The following is a 19,434-nucleotide window of genomic DNA, read 5'->3' as shown; positions in this document are numbered from 1 at the left end:
CAGCATCCAGTTTCCCTACTTGGGCTTCCTGGTGGATACAAGGACTTCTCATCACCTGAAAGAAGATAACAGTCTTCTTTAGATGAAAGATAAAGAACAACTGCCTGTTGCTATGCAACTAAAAGTTCTTACTGGCATAAAAAAAAGAGCCTTTGTGAGAGCTCCCAACTGCAGAAATATCTAAACATCAACTCCAGGAGGTCGTACCAAGCACAGACCAGTTACTTCTAAATACCCAAAGTGATAAGGCAGTATGTACAATATCAAGGAAATTTTATATAGTAAATGAAATTAAAACTTTTCAAAAATATAGAATTCTAGGTTTTTAAATAATAATTTAAACATGTAATTTGCTACAATATGCTATAAAAAGAATGTTCCATGTAAAATAAAAGACTACTGTTTTAAAAGAGGTATAAGAGAGAATTTTCAACCTCAGAGCAAAAAGAGAAGGGAAAGCCAGGCAAGGTGGTGCAGGCCTTTAACTCTAGTACTCAAAAGGGAGGGAAAGGTGGATCCCTGAGTTCCAGGACAGCATGGTCTACAAAGTGAGTTGCTGGGCTACATAGAAAAACTCTGTCCCGAAAAACCTAAAAAACAATAACAACAACAAAAAAGGAAGGGAAAAATGAGTGAACTCAAAAAAAAAAAATCTATAAACTTGAATTTTAAAAAGTCTTTATTTCCAGTGGTCTCTATCTAAACTTTAGTATGCCCTTCAAATGTAAACAATACTTGTGATTTTATCACCAATAAAAATTCTATGCACTTTTCTTTATTACAGCTGTTACAACATAACAAGATCCAGTCGGCCTGTCAAATGTAGCTGTTCCTAGGTCATATATGCTGTTCTTTCAATCTCGCAGGCTCAAGGAATCCTTCTGCCGCAACTCCCTGCACAGCTTCAAGTAAAGCGTTGTAGCACCATGCCTGATTCACTACTGTACTCTGTTGTTTTATGCCTTATAAAAAGCCAGAGTGGGGCTGGAGTGTAGCTCAACAGCATGAGTGTTTGCCTATACCATGCACGGGGCCATAAATTCAAGCCCAGGACCACATAAAAACACAAACACACAAAAGCACATATTACTATTTGTCTTATTACCATTTCAGCAACTGAATTTCAAAGTAGTTTTTCTTTTATGTTATGTTTTTTACCTTAGATATTTAAAAAATTATAATAAGGGGTTTTACCAAACTCCAAAGGGTTATACAATACAAAATGTACAAAAAGAGTAAAGAATCTCTCATTTAAACTTCATAGTTTAAGAAAACATGTAAAACGTTCTCTCTGAATTATCAGCCTGTTGGCAACTAGTACTCAGCTTGCCAGAGTCATACTTTTTAAGATAGCAAACACAGAAGAACTGGAAATTCAACATTGTAAATAATGAAATGAGTTGTAGAAATATATTTAGTAACTGCAAATAGACAGCAGAGTGACTGAATTCATGATCTTGGAAATCAAACTGCATAGAATTTTACTTCTTCATGCCTAAATTAAGGCTGATTTCCTGTATAGTTTAAAATAATAACAAGTAACTAAAAACCAAGAGAAATAAGAACTTATAATACCAAAACTCATCCAATCTATATTCATTCAGTATTATTGTTAGTATTCATGTTGCTTAAGTTTTTATGAAAGATTTTAGGAAGTTCAATTTTAAATAAAATATAAATTTGAAAGTTATCTCAAGCATCGTTATACCAGACACAGACTGCATTAAGTAAATCACAGAGAGATTTTTGTGCTGTTAACTACAACTTATACATTAACTTTCAACACTGTCCTCACCTGCCCACCGGCTACAATGGCTCCAAAGAGATGCAATAAGCAACACTTAAGATTTTCCTTGAGATGTTCACTTTCCTGAAAACATTCTGTGAATACAATACACAAATAAACAAATAAATAAGATGTCTATTTCAGAACACAATGCATGTCTAAGGAATGCTTGACACAGAAGAACTGTGTGAAAAGGCTAACCTGTCAAGCGGCAGGGCTGACAAACGGGGTCACAGGTCCCTTAGCTCCGTGGTACTTCACCCCTGTTGTGAATAAGCTGCTGTAAGGTAGGCTACTATCTCCTCGGAAGTCACATAGCCACTAAGTGACGGAACTAGAACTTACCCCAGTCCTAACTTAAAATCTCCTCTGTTTGCTTAACAGCTGACCCTTTGGTCAATTACAAAATGAAAACATTAAATAAGAAAGGTTTCCTAAATCTATCCTAAGGATCAATATCTAAACTTCTAGCACCTAGATGTTTTAGCATAATGAAATATTTTGCTATCTTTAAATGCTATAAATGCATATGTTAGAGAACAATTAAGGCTGAAAGCAAAACAACTAGGAAACGTTTCCCTTTAACTTCTTCCTCAATTTACCAACATTCTTCTACCTTAAAAAGAATTTTACAGGAAAAAAGAGCTGTACAAGACACAGTCTTGCTCAGGAATGAAGGGAATACTGGTTCCAGGATCTTCACCTCAGAATACAAAAAGGCATGAAATTGAGTTCAAGCGCCTGAATAAAAATGATGCAGAGGTTGCTTGTACCGGTGCCAATCCTCTAATATACATTAAACTATTTCTAGATTACTTAGAATCTAAAATGATGTAAATAATATGTAAGTAACTCTAATACTGTACTGATTAAGAGAACAAAACAAGAAAAAGTCTATATATGTATAGACAAAATTTCTTTCTCACTGCATGATTTCAAGCTACAGTTAGCTGCATCTGCAAATGTGGAACTCACTTAGTTTCTTAATTTAATACATTATGAATATTACTGTAATTTAACAGATAATCTACCTTATTCATCTTTATTAACAAAAAATAAAATAAAATCAGCATGATGAACATTTATTTAACCAGTCTTCCTTGACTTACATTCCCAGGTTTTGCTTACCAGTTCTCAACTGACAAAATGCTGTTTCCCCACTGATTTAGGGAGGGGTGACAGGTTTGTGTGCAAGTATGTGATCTTATTTGACTGTGCTCCCTGAACACTGGAACTGCAGGCATGAGCTATTGTGTGGGTCCTCACGTTTGCACACCAAGTACTTTCCTGACTGAGCCATCTTGTTTGTCATTTCTTTTTAAAATCCTATTATAAATACTGTTTTGCCTTAATTACATCCTTACACAGCAATATAATGACAGATATCCAACTTTATACATAACACTGCCAAATACAAATGTAAAATGTACTAACAGAAAATAGTAATTAAAAAAATTAAAACCATTACAGTTATGATGGAATAACTGCTATACGCATACTTTCTTGTTTTAAACAGTATAAAAACGAACAAAAGAGGTCCCAGAAATTAGGTCAGAGAGCTGCTATATATAGAAGGAAAACATGTTGAACTCGGGAATTATTTCAGATTTCTTTTAGAAATACTTTCAGAATTACTGCACAGGATGGGAGGACTCTAAAAGACCACTGATATTTACTGAGTACAGAGACCAGGAATCAATGTTAGGAGAGGCTAGAGCAACTGGAATTTGCAAAGTGGAATCCTGGAATGGAGAAAGTTACACAAGGTGCTCCAAATATACATATAGCACTTGCTTTGAGTAACGATCCTCACAAGATAATCTAAAATTCCACAAGAAGGCAAAAAACTACAAAGATGAGGTAAACAGAATAACTATATAATCTTACACTAAAATGTAAGATGTCTGTTTTATTCACCCATGGGGAAACTCCATAAAAGAAATAGTATAAAGAATATTTTTTAAAAGCAGAGCTGAAGCCAGGCAGTGGTGGCACATGCCTTTAATCCCAGGCAGAGGCAGATAGATCTCAGTGAGTTCGAAGCCAGCCTGGTCTATAAATAGGACAGCCAAGGCTACACAGAGAAACCCTGTATCAAAAAAAAAAAAAAAAAAAAAGCTCAAAAAGAATTGAGTCAGCTGCCCAAGGGTTGACTGCAGGATGCATCAGAACAGTAGCTACAGCCTTTAATTCCAGAACGTGGGAGGCAGAGATAGGTGGACTCTGTGAGTTCAAGGCCAGCCTGGTCTACTGAGTTCTAGGACAATCAGAACTATCTAGAGAGACACTACACGTCCCCCTGCCACCTGCCCCCTCCCCCTGCCAAAAAAGGACCTGTCATGGCTCTCTTAATAGAGAAAGCCCTTAAATTTACTTGAGCTCTCAACTGCCTGTTTACAACATTTTATACCAAATAACCTCTCTACCAAACCCCATATCTCCCACTAGTTTACATATTCAGGGTTTCTCTGTATAGCCCTGGCTGTCATGGACTCACTTTGTAGGCCAGGCTGGCCTTGAACTCACAGAGATCCACCTGCCTCTGCCTCCTAAGTGCTGGGATTACAGGTGTGCGCTACTCCTAATCTTTTATGTTACCAAGCCTGATTACTTGGTAACTTTGAATTTTTTTACAACAGTGCTCCACCTCAACTGCTCTACTTTATTTCCTGCCCCAAAATATGGTTTACTAATGGGGGACCCTGCCGTTTGAGGTTGCCGTCCTCCCAGTCTGGATAGCCACTCTGAGCTTGGCAATAGATGGAGGACTCCCTCTCCCCAGCTGGGCCTCCTGCTCTCTGCCTGACCTCATCTGGAGAGCATCTTTAGGTTAGGCTCCTAACCACATTTGATATATGGCCTTTGGCACAGCTCCCTCCTAGCTCTCCCCTCCCTGCCCCTACAGGATAATTAGGTACTGTTTTCCCATTCATATGATAGGAGCTGCCAAATGCAAAACAAGCATCCTTGAAGTGCCTAGTTCTAACCAATTATGTACACCTATTCTGGAATCGCCTCGCCCGCCCCCCCCAACTCCTCCCCAAGGACTATAAAGCCTTTGTTTCCCCCAAATAAAGTTGAACTACCTCCCTGAAGTGGTTCCCAGAGAGGTCATTCTCCCTCATGCTCAAAGGCCTTTCGAGCCCTGTGCTTCGCCTTCTGTTCCTCCTGTCTTCTTGGACTGGTGGCTAAGAGCCACCCAGGGAAAGGGAGACCCACGTTTACCTTACTCAAAGCTCACAGATATAATATGGTTCACTGACAGAAGTTCTTATGTGAGAAATGAACAATAAACCAACTATGCTATTTCTCCTTACAGATATCACAGAAGCCTGATCTCTGCCACCCAGAAATCAATACAGCTGGTTACAAGAAGCGGCTTAACTTGTGCTGGAACTTAACCTGAGCAAATGGCCAACTCTGGACTCCTTCTTGGAAATACATGCACACACACACTGTCCTCTGAAAGAAGAAGAATTTACCTTAATGCTAAAAATGGTCTCATCAATTATGGATTTCAGATTCTAACTTCATTAAAGACAATACATTTGCTGGCTGAAATAGCAGCAGTCCATTAAAGGGCCATCAAGTAAGAAGTCATAAGCAAACTTTAAGAAACTTACAGAAGAGATACAGCAGCCAAACAGCAGACTATCCCTTACTAGATATTGATGATACTTGCCCAGACAGACACTAAAATAACTGAAGCCCTCTTTCTGGAAAATATTCCTCCATTTGGCATCTCAAGAGCTCTTCAAATAATAATGTACCTTCATTTGCTTCCCAAATCACACAGTCTACACCCAAATCTTTGGGAATTTGATATGATCTTCATTGCTCTTAGAGATCTTATTCTTCTAAAAAGGTGGAGCACTCTAATCAGATCATAAAGTTACTTTCAAAAAATTATGCCTGGAGACTCTGCTTCTCCAAAGGACAGTTATTACCAATAGCCCTCCAAAGATTTCAGACAGCTTTTGGCCTAACTCCTTCTGAGGTGATTTATTCCCATGCTCCAGTGAATGACTCTGCCATTGTGCACACATGGCGACCACTAACTGGAGTTAGCAGGTTATTTTAAAAAAAAGACAAATTTGTGAAGGGAAATATGGGAGGAGCTGGAGAAAAGAAATGGGTATAAATATGATAATATTTTATCGTGCATGTGCATGAAATTCTCAATAATAAAACAAAGAGTTTTAGAAAAAAGCTATCCCTAGCTCTCTGTATTTGGTTCTGGCCAGTCTTTGTCTTTTTTTTTTTTACTTTTTGAGACAGGGTCCTGGACTCACTTTGTAGACCAGGCAGGCCTCACACTTAAAGAGATTTGCCTGCCTCTGCCTCTGCCTCCTAAGTGCTGGGATTACAGGCGTGTGCCACCACCACCTGGCTCAGTCTGTCTTTTTATACTCTAGATAAAAATTAGTTCTCTTGGGATGGCTCAGTGGTTAAAACTATTTGGTGTTCTTACATCTTTAACTCCATTTCTAAGGGATCTGATGCTCTCTTCTGACCTACAGGCACCAAGCAAGTATGCCATGTATATACAAGTAAAATAAAATAACTAAATATAATTTTTAAAAACTAAAAATGAAAGATAAAAAATGTTCTTTATACCTGGGCATGGTGGTGCATGCCTTTAATCCCAGCACTCGGGAGGCTGAGGCAGGCAGATCACTGTGAGTTCAAGGCTAACCTGGTCTACAAAGTGATTTCCAGGACAGCCAAGGCTACACAGAGAGACTCTGACTCGAAAAACAAAAAACAAACAAAAATGTTCTTTATATTGGCCCAAGACTATGCTCCTAACAATACAGAAGACAAAAGCTCCTTCTGGACTTCAACAGTAGACACTCCTCTTCAGGGCAATGACTAAAGACAACTACCACACTGCACTGACTGTGCTAGAGCTGGCTTCTGCCTCAAATCTGACGGTTGCCACGCTCTTCCTCACGCGCCTTGCCTCTCCGAGGTCTCGCCAGCCCATACTCCTGCTCTCGCCCACCCGCCTGTGAGCCTTCGAAGGATGGAGCTGCTGTGTTGCAAGGGCACCAGGCATGGGCTGCGCCTGGACCTGGACTGTCCCGCAGCTGCTGGGGGACCAGCGTGTCCTGCAGAGTTTGCTCCGCCTGGAGGAGCACTATGTGCCAGGAGCCTCCTGTTTCCAGTGAGTGAAAAGGAGATCAAGCCGCACACGGAAGATACTGGCGTACTGGATGCTGGAGATGTGAGGATGTCTTCCCTCTGGCCATGAACTAGCTGGATAGCTACCTGTCCTGCGTCTCCACCTGAAAGGCGCAATTGCAGCTTCTAGGTTCCGTCTGCCTGTTGCTGGCCTCCAAGCTCCTGACTATTGAAGCTTTGCATCTATATGGACCAAGCTGTGGCTCCCTGACAGTTGTGGGAATAGGAGGTCCTGGTCTTCATTCTGCACCGCCTTTCTCTGCCCAGTGACCCACAAGCCTTGGTCAAAAAGCATGCCAGACCTTTCTGGCCCTCTGTGCTACAGATTACACCTTTGCAATGTATCCTTCATCCATGATTGCCACAGGCAGCATTGGGGCTGTAGTGCAAGGCCTAGGTGCCTGCTCCATGTCTGCAGATGAGCTCACAGAGTTTCTGGCAGGAATCACAGGCACTGAAGAGGACTGCCTGCGTGCCTCTCAGGGGCAGATCGAAGCTGTGCTCAGGGAGAGCCTCAGGGAGGCTGGCCAGAAGGTCTCCAGTCCAGTGCCTAAAGCCCCCTGGGGCTCTAGCAGCCAGGGGCCCAGTCAGACCAGCACTCCCACTGATGTCACAGCCATCCACCTATAGCTTAGGATAGGCCTCCTCAGGTGGCCACCAAGCAGAGGAGGGGCCCCTGCCACCCCCTCCCTGCCTGTAGGAACAATTCCTGCCGCATCAGAAGCCTGAGGGGGGCTCTCCCCCTTACAAAGCCCAAGGGGCCAGGTCCTGCCTATCCCCACAGTGTGCACTAAGAGGCTGGCTGGTCATGAGGGTGTCTGCATGCTAGTCAGCTCCTCTTCCAGCCCACATGACCAGCTTTGGCTGCTTTGGGTCTTGCTGGTCAGAGAAACTCAGACAGGTAACACCCACACACCAGCACTCCTTTTGGAGGCCCTCCTCTGAGGCTCTTTATCTTCTCAATTGCCAAAACGCCCCAGGACCTTCCAAAGGGGGTTGGTGTCCCTCCTGGGGTCACTGCATTTGGATTCAGGTCCTTCAAGCATCCTGCCAAGACTTGCATGAAGACCCAACCTAAGATGGCCACCTCGCAATCCAGACTCCCAGCTGCTCTTAGAGGGAACAGCCTAGGCCTTGGTCACAAGAGCAAGAACCCAAATTGTTGCTTTGCTTCCTGCTTAGCTTCTGTGATTGAGGGATCTTGAGGGGTGCTGATGCTCATTTTAATTTATTGCTTTGACTACAACTGTAAGAGGGTACAGTGAGGCCTGCACCCAACAAGTGGTGGTAACCCTAACGGCTGCTGTTTCCCTGCCCTCTGCTAGCGCTTTGTGGCCCAGGAGCTGCTACTGCAGAGGTGACTGAGCTATCTGGAGAGTGGGCAAGCCCTACGGACACAGGTCTTTCCTCGGGCCACGAGGTTTGGGCTGGTAGCACATTTCTATCATGCTGCCTTAATAAAGATTTCAGAATTTAAAAACGAAAACAAACAAACAAAAAGGCAAACCTGATTGTTGTATAGTATTTCCCTAATGCTTAGGTAATTCAACTTGAAATCAAGAAAGACAACACAAGATCTTTCAAAGCATGAGGAGGAGAGCGCAGTGCGGAGATAAGTTGAGCCTTCTCTCTCCAGTGCTCCTTTCACAACCGTTAAGTAACCAAGGCATCAGGGTATTCTCAAATCTGAGATAAAGATATGCAGATGACTAGCAAAAGCTACTTAAGTTAGAAAGCTGTTTAGTACTGGAAACTACAAATCCATACTGGCTGTTATATATCTAGGATAGGTCTCTCGGTTTATGTGAAAACTTTATTGTCTTTGATGCATCAGAATGGTTTGCTGCTGACCAGCTCCTAATAGCATTAATGATTCTGAGGCACTATCTTTTCATTTCTCTTAATTCTAAAGTACAAATGATTTTTTTAAAAAAACGACTGCTCTTAGGATGAACTAACAAGTTTAGTCTAGGAATCAAAAAGTAAAAACTTTAATTATCCTGCTAATTTACCCATCTACAACTAGACTAGAATCTAGGTGCTTCCACGGTATGACCATTTAGCTTTTGTCAGATGACTGCCCCTGCACCTGTAGAGATCAGTCACAGCCTACCTTTGCTGAACTGCAAACAAGTAGAAGCCCCATGCCGGCCACAACAATAGGATTACTGCAGTCCAGGCCCAAGGCACTCGGAGTTGCCTAATATTCCAGCTAGTATCGTGACTAAACCGCTAAACTCGAAATCCCTCTCCCCTCCAAAGTCTGTAAATGTATTTTCCTTTGTTCTCTGTGTTTTCTGGGTACTCCTACTCCAGCATCCCCAGCAGCAGGGGGGGAGCCTCCAGCGTCACCAGGAAATGTTTCTCCTGAAATACAATGCAGTGCATCTCTCTAGTGAATCTTCAAAGAATCTTTATTGCTTAAAATAGTTTTTATTCCATCTACAGATGTAGAGAATGCCATTTTAGCATATTAAAACTCTTATTACATATGCTTATATAGCTCAGGGAATATCTCTTCATTCTAAAGTACAATTGATTTCTTAAAAAGAACAACTGTACAAAAGCACTGCTTTAAACACATTCACCATCCATCAAGAGGCACTTGTGCTTTTATTAAGGTTGGCTATTTTATGTATTTGCCTGGTGTTACCTTATCTACACTACATAGAAAAAAAAGGTTCAAAGTCCAGAGAGATGGATGGTAGGTTAAAAGGTGTTTGCCACCAAGACAAACAACCCCAGTTTGATCCCCCATGTCAGAGAGAACCAACTCCTGCCCCTCTGACCTCCATACAAGCACACTGTGGCAGCATTCAAGCATACACAAACACAAAATTTTAAAATAATTTTTAATAAAAAAACAAAAAAAGCCAAGCGTGGTGGCGCAAGCCTTTAATCCCAACACTTGGGAGGCAGAGGCAAGCGGATCGCCTGGTCTACAAAGCAAGTCCAGGACAGCCAAGACTACTACGAGAAACCATGTCTTGAAAAAAAAAGTCCCAAAAAAACAACAAAGCACAGGCACAATCTATGTGGATACTACTACTTCCCTTGTGGTGAATGTAAAGTATCAAACCAAGGACCACCAGATGAAGTGCCTATTTAACATATCAAAGCAGAACTGGCCACCAGGTTCTCCCTGCATCCCTCAGCCCCTACCAGTTATAGGGTATGGCTGGCATACCCTGCACCCTACCCTAAACTTTGCCAGCCCAGGGGCTAGCATGCGCGTCCTCTGGCTGCTCTTCCCTATATAATCATCCATTTTTGGCTATGCTGGTCTTCTTTTGTCTACCCTTTACTCTCCTGGCTCTCTGCTTTCCCCACACGTCGCAGCACAGTCTGGCCATGTTCACTCTGGACCCTTCCAGATGCCTCTGGCTATGCTCTCCCTACAATAAACCGTCTCCTCCACCATACCTAAGAGGAGTCATGTCCTTCCTTTTCTTTCTTTCTTTCTTTCTTTCCTTCTTTCTTTTTTTTTCATTCAGTAAATAACTTTGGAAGTGGATCTCTAGATTTTTTTAATGACAAATGGGCCATGCCTACTATAATCTTAACATTTAATTGATTAAGTCTTTGGAACTTGTGTGTTTAACCACTTACTTTTTTTCCCTCTTATTTACATCCAACCCACCCTAGAGTAGTCCTGCAATCTAATTCCTTTCTGGATCCCCTTGATTATCCTCTGAGGCGTGAAAGTCACTAAGACTAAAGACCTTAAACCCTTCTACACCCCATCAGTCAAAAGCAGACAGATTAGCCCACTGTTACTCTCCTAAATGATTTTAGGGCCTCAAGCCTTGGTGGTGGTGGTGGTGGTAGTTGGTTAGATAGCTAACTAGGAATTAGCAGACTTAGAGGACTCTCAGGTTAGAACTCAATTAAACAAAGGTCTGAAACAGCAGGACTTTAGTGACTGTTGAGAAGAATGAGATCTGATTCTTATCTCTGGCCCTAGAGGTATCCTGGCATCCCTAACAGAGCATCAATAGATAACTACAGCTGGCTGAAAAGGTTCTAAACATCTAAAGATTTTTCCGTGGAAGGAGACACTCTGATAAAGAATAAGGACATGCCATTGCTCCCTCCAACAGGAAACCATCTAAACAAGTCTACCAACCCGGTCATAGCCCTGTTGTAGGATATCTGATCACACTGTGAACCTGGAGATTGTGAACTGGAAAACTTGGTTCTAGTTGCAGGGTGGCTCAGCCTAGTACACTCCTTTATTCAAGAGCTGTCTGTAAACAGGATTAAATAAAGTTAATCCTAGGACAAGAAGTGGAGCAAGCAACCGGGTGACAGGAAATTAACATGGGAAAAAGCAATAGACAGTGAGAGGAAGTCCAGAGGACAGACAGAAGCACAGCAAGTAGACAAGACATTGAGTTGAAGGGTTTTTAAAACAGCATGGAAAAGGAAAAGGGGCTTTTTCCTCCTAGGATGCTGGCTGAATAAAAACATCAGCTGGGTGTTTCCTCTGCCTCTCTGAGCTAGCAGGCTTCCACCCCAATATCTGGCTCTTGAGTCTTTATTGGTGAAATCGACTGTTTGGGATTTTCTTTTCTTTTCTTTTCTTTTTTTTTTTAAAGATTTATTTATTACAAAAACAGTGTTCTATATGCATGTACATCTGCACACCCGAAGAGGGCATCAGATCTCATTATGGATGATTGTGAGCCACCATGCGGTTGCTGGGAATTGAACTCAGGACCTCTAGAAGAGTAGTAGACAGTGCTCTGAGCCATTTCTCCAGCCCAAGATTTTCTTTCTTTCTTTTTTTTTTTTTTTAATAACAACACAGACGCTCAGGAAAACCTCTTGCTTTAGAATTTAGAAAACAGCATACAACTTTACTAAAATGTAGATTGGCACGGCAGACATCACTCAACCTATTGAGAATGAATTCCACTCTCCAATAAATTCTCCGTATTATACTGTGTCGCATCTTTACTCTTGATGGAGAACTGGTGAGACAAGGAGGCCAGGCCAAGACGACAGTGACCTAATGGCTTAGTGACTTAATTAGCCATTTCAGCTCATGTCAGAATGAGGGTGGAATTACATCAATAACGACATTACCATTTTAAATTAAAGAGAACAGAGAAAATAGGAGGAAATGAAGGCATACTGTTGGACTGCTTTGATTTTAGAGGGCCACACCACAGTTTCAGTGGGTCAGGACGACCTACTCAGAGCCTCAGGAGCAAGACTGTGCTCACAAAGACAAATACGTGAGTGTTGACTCAGAGAAAGAAGAAGTAAAAATCCCTATATAATTTATTTTAAAGACCAGTAAAGGCTCTTGCTGTACAAAGCTAATGATCTGAGTCCTATCCCTGGAACTTAGGTAAAAGTAGAAGGGAAGAAATAACTCCACAAAGCTGGTCTCTGACTTCCACATGCACACCATGGCATGCGTGTCCACATACATATGTCATGCACAGATACATACAATAATTATAAATAGCTAAATAAACTGGATGTCTAATGGAATGTTATCTTTCCAGATTTTATGACACCTTAAAACATGTCACCGCTTTCTTCCTTCCAATTGCTCCCTTTTAGAATGAGAGTCTGCATCCTATGCCTGATTCACCAGTGCATTTTGCAAGTACCTATCACTGGCTCACAGATGAAGAGGGATGTGATTGCACTGAGAACTGCTCATACGTGAGATTGTGGATTTTAGACTACTGAAAGCCAATACTGGAATACATTAAGATGCTCTGGGCTGCCAGAATAGAATGATCATATTTTGCATGTGATAAACACATGAACTTGGGGGATGGGACAGAAATGGAATATTATAGACTGAACTATCCCTCCCAAACTCATTCACTAATGTCTGAACTCATACACTCACATGGCTATACTGCAGACAGGGCTTGTGAAGAGCTGATTAAGGTTAGGTAAGATCAGAAAAGCCAATGCCTAAAAAAAAGAAACTGATGTTCATGTAAGAGGTAACAGCTTTCTAACATCTGAGCATAATACAAGGAGGAAACCATCAGTAGGCCACAGAAGCCTCACTCAAATCCAAACCATGCTAGGACCTTGATCTTACAATGTCAAGCTCCCTAAAACTATGAGAAAATAAAACTGTTTAAGTCACACTCTCAAATATTCCATTATAACAGCCAAAACATACTAGAACATTTACCCTGATGTAAAATTACACAAAGGGGTTGGCAAGATGGCTCAGTACACAAAGACACTTGCTGCCAATCCCCAAGAACTATACAGTGGATAGAGAAAAATCAAACCCTGCGAATTGTTCTATAACCTCCACACAGGCACAATGGTAGGAGCACCTGTGCACATACATAAATACAATTTTTAAAACTGCACAAGATATAAAATCAAAAAATATCCAACAGAGCCATTACATGTATGTCCCGAAATGCAAAGCTAGGTTTAACTAACATTTGGACATCAGAAAAAGTGAGGATGCATGTTTTATAGACATAACAATATACATATAAAACCTTAAGGAACAGCATAAGGATTACTGCAACTTAGATGTGAATTTATTTAGCAAGATCATAGAATATAAGATCAATATATAAAAACTATTTCTAGGGGCTGGGCGTGGTGGCACACGCCTTTAATCCCAGCACTCAGGAGGCAGAGGCAGGTGGATAACTGTGAGTTTGAGGCCAGCCTGATCTACAAAGTGAGTCCAAGACAGCCAAGGCTACACAAAGAAACCTGTCTCGAAAAACAAAAAAGCCCTGTTTCTATGTACTAATAACAATAGACAATACAACCAAATATCATTTACAAGAAAAAAATGAAGTGCTTTCAGATAAAATATCTGCACAATTTACACAGACAAAGGTCTAAGACTTCTAAGGACACTGTATTTCTAAACTGGGGTGGATCTCATTCCATTTTGGCCTCATACTTTTATATGGCAGACTTAAAGAACAATTCTTTCTTGTTTGTTTGTTTTCAAGACAGGGTTCTCTGTGTTGCCTTGGTTGTGCTGGACTCACTTGATCGACCAGGCTGGCCTCAAGCTCACATGGATCCCCCTGCCTCTGGCTCCTGAGTGCTGGGATTAAAGGCGTGTACCACACCTTTAATTGAAGAACAATTCTTAGGCAGCTGAACAGAAACATCATACTACTGTACTGGACTGTTGGTTTCCTGTCTTGTATCTTCAAAGTGAGGCCAATTCCAATCATAGCTTATTGTGAGTATTTGCATTTGACTAGCTCGGTAAAGTCAACCACTATGGGTAGTGACACAGGGTGTGTACTACAGCTGTTCACTGAGCAAAGAAGGCTATTTTTGTCTTGTAAAAAGAACTTTTACGCTCCTGAGGTAACCTGTTGTCTTGGAGGCTTGCTGCCTGTCTGCTAACCTAGGCCTAGTTCTGGAAGCTTCTAGCCTCCATACATTCTAACCTAGGCCTAAAATGTTTTCAGCCTCTGAGACTTACTGTTGAATAAGCTCACCCTCTCCTGTTCTGTCTGAGCTCTGGGCTGGCTGGTTCAACTCAGCTGTTCTGTTCTAGCTCAAACTCCTCTCCAGCTGACTTATTTAATCTGGCTTCTCTCTCAGCCCCTGAATTGCTCTGCCTGGCCTCAAACTCCAGCAATCTTTTCTAATCTTATGGCTCCTTCTCATTCTCTGGCTCTAAAACTGTCTCCTCCCCTTCTCTGCACTGCCCCTTAACTAGCTTCCTTTTCTTCTCTCTTCTCATGAGAGTCGGGCGTATCTTATTCTGTCAAATCTTTCTCTGATTCGCCATGTTTTCTGCCACTCAATCAGACCTCACTTTTAAACATGGGTACTTCCTTCTACAAACTCTACCTTCACTGTTTGGAATTCAAGGCATGTACCACCATGCCTGGACCTCAGCTTTTCTTTACCTGATGCTTGCTTTATACCAGGCCGGCCTTGAACTCAGATCTGTTTGCCTCTGTCTCCTGGATTAAAGGTGTGTTTATATTCCAGCCAGATCACACAGACCTAGAAGGTCTTTGGATGTGATCTCTTACCAGAACAACCATGTTCTAAATTAAAATTCATCTATACTATCTTACTTTATTGTACTGGGGGCAGAAAGTAAACACTGAAGCAAATGTGGCAAATGTTAAGATTTTAAATGTTCCAATAAACAATATACTCAAGAAACAAAGTGTTGTCAGGTATGGTGGCGCACACTTTTACTCCCAGCACTCAGGACGCAGAGGCAGGTGGATCTCTGTAAATTTGAGGCCAATCTGGTCTACAAAGTGAGTCCAAGACAATCAAGGCTACACACAGACACCCTGTCTTGAAAAACGAAAAAAAGAAAGTGCTCCCTTTATATTTTGTAATTTTTTTCTATATTCTTGGAAGATGGCATAATTTCTCTGTTTTAAGACAAGGTCCTGTGTATCCCAGGCTGGCCTCAGACTTGCTATGTCGTCAGAGATGACCTGACCCTTGTGGTTCTACCTTGTGGCTTAGATTATAGTTTATGTTCCACTGTGCACCATTAGTGCAGGTATAGGAACTGAACCTAGTACATGACAGGCAAGCATTCTACAAACTGAACTATAGCCCCAGCACAATCTTTTTTGGCTCAGATTTATTCATCTTTATTTATGTGTATGTATGTACACCATGTGTATGGAGACCCAGGGAGGCCAGAAAAGGCTGTCCCCTGAACTGAAATTATAGGCAGTTAGGAGCACCACAGGAGTATTGGGAAGCAACCATGGTCCTCAAAAAAGCAGCAAGTGCTCTTCATTATTGAGCCATTTCTCCAGCCCCCCAGCATAATCAGTTTTTTAAGCGTCAGCTCCAGCCAGGTGTGGTGGCACAGGCCTGTAATGACAGCACTCAGGAAAGACCAGAGGCTCCCAAGTTCAAGTCATTCTCAGCTAGAGCAAGTTTGAGGTCAGGCTAGAAGACATGAAACCCTGCCCCAGTGTAAAGCCAGAAGTGAAGGAGAAACCAGAACAAATGTATAGCCACGCACATATACGGCAGTAAAGTCTCTTACTGGTTTGGGTATAAACTGGCTTGTTTTCTGTTTCTAAAGATCAAATGGTAGATTCGGTACATGTTAAATATGTATCCTTAGGATATCCCTAGCCAAGGTTTTAGTTTTTAGTAAAAATTTTTACATTCTGAAATATACTATCTTTTAAATCCTCAGCTATTCTTAAAAAGAAAAGTATGGAATCTAGGCAGTGGTGGCATGCATCCCAGCATTTGGGAGGCAGAGGCAGGCGGATCACTGTGAGTTCCGGGCCAGCCTGGTCTATAAAGCGAATCCAGGACAGCCAGGGCTACACAGAGAAACTATGTCTTGAAAAACCAAAAAAGGAAGGGAGGGAGGGAGGGAGGGAAAGAGGAAAGGAGGGAAGAAGGGAAGAAGGGAGGAAGGAAGGAAAGAAGAAGAGGGGGAGGAAGAGAGAAGGAAGGAAGGAGAGAGAGAGAGAAACATGGAGAAAACTAACCAAACTGAAAACCATAATCATAACCAAACACAAATTAACTTACCCAGTGGTTTTACTCTTTAGCAGTCTTTATCTTATAAACTCACAAACTAAACTAAGGTCAGCATCAGAGTAAGAAAAATAACAGTAATCAAAGTTGATCAAAATCAAAGTAAAGTAAATTAGGGTTCTACTTACGATAAAAGAAAGGAACAAACTCCACTGTGAGAGAAGCTGGTTTGTATTTCTGTCTGCTCTTTTCCACAGAACTAAGGATTCGTCTATCGTTAGAAAAGAAGCCAGTAACAAATTACATCATGAGTATGCAGAGAAGGCACAATTTAAAAGCAATAATAAACAAATTTAACATTCAAATTTTGGGTTGCATGCTAAATAAAACATCTTCAGGACTGATACAATGGACAAAAAAAAAAGAAAAGAAAAAGAAAAAGAGTTAAAACAGTAACCTAAGTGGTTACCAATTAGAGAATGTTTTTTTATTGTACATTGTGATAGCCAAGTTAAGTTTGCAAATAACTGGGAATTTAAAACCCAGCATTTAAATTTCTAATCTGTGGAAGAATTTGCATGGCAGTTCTGACAAAGGACAGCTAAGACTATGACAATATTACTTGGGGACATTAGAAGCCAGTGACTGACCTGTGTCTTACTGATGTTTTACTCAGCTACAATGGGTCCAGATCTTTAAGTTCCCTCATTTTAAAGACGCAGATTCAGTATGGGATGGTATTATTTTTTTTAATGAAAATTCCAGTAGTTTTTGTATATGTTTTCTATAATTTTTAACAAGGCCAATACAAAGTATACATGCTTCTACTAAGAATATTACAGTTCAACACAAAATAAAGTTGCTTAGACAGCCACGGCAATAAAGAGATTGGAGAGTAAAGCCTATTAAGGCCAATAATACTTTCAACCAGTGGAATGGCAAAAAATAAATAAATACATCACAGAGATTTTTATCATGTCCTGAAAATGGTATTTACTATTATTAAGAACAACATAAATGGAAAATATCTGAAATTACCCATAAATTCTGTACATCTATGGGCTACAGGTGTGCACCAGCCTCTCCCTCTAATAGGAAGTTCTTATTTTGGATTTAGTTTGGAGCCTTCTCACAGTTAGGCTTGGACTGTGCACTCATAGCTGAGCTGCTAACTACTGCAGAGACAACGGCATCTTTCTCAGGGTATCGTGTGAAGTTCTCACTGATGTTTTGTCACCCAGTCAACTTTATTATAGTGAGTAATACTGCCCATGATACTGTATTATTTTTATACTCCCTTATGTAGATCTACTATGCATCCTTCCATATTGTTTTCATATAGATCTTTTAAGAGTCACATACAGAAGACTCACTAAAAACCCACACATTTATGGTAATCAAGGTTTTGTTTTGTGACTTATAATGTATGTATGATGGATGTGTCAAGCATGTGGGAATGAAGGCACATGCTGTGTGCGTGAAGGTCAAAGGACAGCCTCAGGCATCAATCTTGGCTTTTGCATTTTGAGAGTGTCTCTGTTGGCTTCCTACTGCATCTGCCAGTTCAGCTTTCCTGCCAATCTCCAGGGTTTTTCTTGTCTCCACTTCCCATCTCTTCATAAGAACACTATAATTACAGACATTGCTACTCTCACATCGGCTTTTACATGAGCTCCAGGGATCAGAACACAGGCACTCATGCCTATGTGGCAAGCAAGCACTTCCTCTGCACACTGAGCCACCATCTCGGGCCAACACTCAGGTGTTAACATGACTCTCAGCACTGCAGAGCCAAGTGCATCTCTCCAGCTAGTCTACACATCCAGCTCCACGCCAGCTGAGGCTACGGAGTAAGGCTCAGTCTCAACATTATCGATTTATATGACATACCCTGAAATTCTATGTCTCCAATTTCTATACGGATCATACAAACTTTCACAGAATGCCAATGCATGGATCACAAATTCTTCAATAGATGTCTGATCAGCCATTTCCTTCTCCTTTTTTTTGCTTTTTAACTGGGAATAAGTTTAAACATAAAATTAAAGGCATGTTTCATTTATCAGCTTGCAATAAGTCACTTTTATTAACATAAGCCTAACTTCCCCTTTGAGTCCATAAGAGTCATTTAATCATATGGGCTCGATATATTTTCTCAGATGTTAAATTAGGCAAACTTTTCTGAAACGCATGTTTTTCAGTAAGATATATGATACATAAAAAGCTTCAAACTTAAAATAAACATGGTATCATTTTTTAAAACTATAAAAAATTTTAAATTAAAACAATGTATTAATAGCTACTTGTCTATTTTTAGAAAACACAAGATTTGGGGCTGGAAAGATGGCTCAGTGGTTAAGAGCACTGGCTACTCTTCTAGAGGATCCAGGTTCAATTCCCAGCACCCACATGGAGGCTTACAATTGTCCTAACTTAACTACAGGTCCAAGGATCCAACACTCTTATATAGGCAAACTCCAATGTACATGAAATCAAATTAAATAAATCATTTAAAAAATATATAAGATTTATAAAACGATCTATTACCCATTACTAATTTTAGTTGTCTTTTCTATTACTGCCTTCTTTGAAAATACTAAGCAATATATTAAACCTTTAAAAAATATATTAAACTTTTTTTAAAAAGTAAATCCTCGTTAGTCTCCGTTAAGCAACAAAAAGGAATATTTTCACACCTACTTGCTGAATATATAGTGTTGTCATGGTAATGACATGGTTAATATAAGAGCAAGTCCCAATTTCTTCTACATTTGATAAATTCCTAGGAGATAAAAAGAATAACATTTATTACATATGCGCAATATATTTCTACTATATTCAGTTTGGATCCTGAGAACAAATGTTAGCAAATGAAATATCAATGATATTAAAATAGGAAATGATGCATAAGGTATTCCTATTACACAAGGCATGTACTATTACTGTTTTCACTTTGCTTTCTGAATTTTAGTTCTTTTTCTTTCATATTTTGTAAACTGTATTAGAAG

The 19,434-nt window shown here is 40.6% G+C and overlaps 1 protein-coding gene and 1 pseudogene across 5 annotated transcripts in view; one reads left to right on the top strand and one right to left on the bottom strand.

The window, feature by feature from the left end:
- The window catches only part of NBEAL1 (neurobeachin like 1), a 148,732-nt gene that overhangs the window by 109,276 nt on the left and 20,022 nt on the right, over positions 1-19,434 (bottom strand). For all 4 annotated transcript variants that reach the window (XM_084778643.1, XM_084778645.1, XM_084778646.1 and 1 more), the window contains 4 exons: positions 19,127-19,208; positions 18,317-18,444; positions 16,615-16,697; positions 1,796-1,881 (listed from right to left, as the gene is read on the bottom strand). In XM_084778643.1, coding sequence (XP_084634769.1) covers positions 1,796-1,881; positions 16,615-16,697; positions 18,317-18,444; positions 19,127-19,208 — 379 coding nt within the window. The remainder of the gene's footprint in view (positions 1-1,795; positions 1,882-16,614; positions 16,698-18,316; positions 18,445-19,126; positions 19,209-19,434) is intronic.
- On the top strand, positions 5,888-16,123 carry LOC311595730 (G1/S-specific cyclin-D3-like; annotated as a pseudogene). The gene has a single exon. The product of its transcript is annotated as a G1/S-specific cyclin-D3-like (transcript).

This window comes from Acomys minous (genome assembly GCF_964271855.1).
Source record: "Acomys minous genome assembly, chromosome: 4".
Lineage (NCBI taxonomy): Eukaryota > Metazoa > Chordata > Mammalia > Rodentia > Muridae > Acomys > Acomys minous.
The sequence above is the reverse complement of the archived record's forward strand: the minus strand, read 5'-3'. Positions and strand labels throughout refer to the sequence as shown.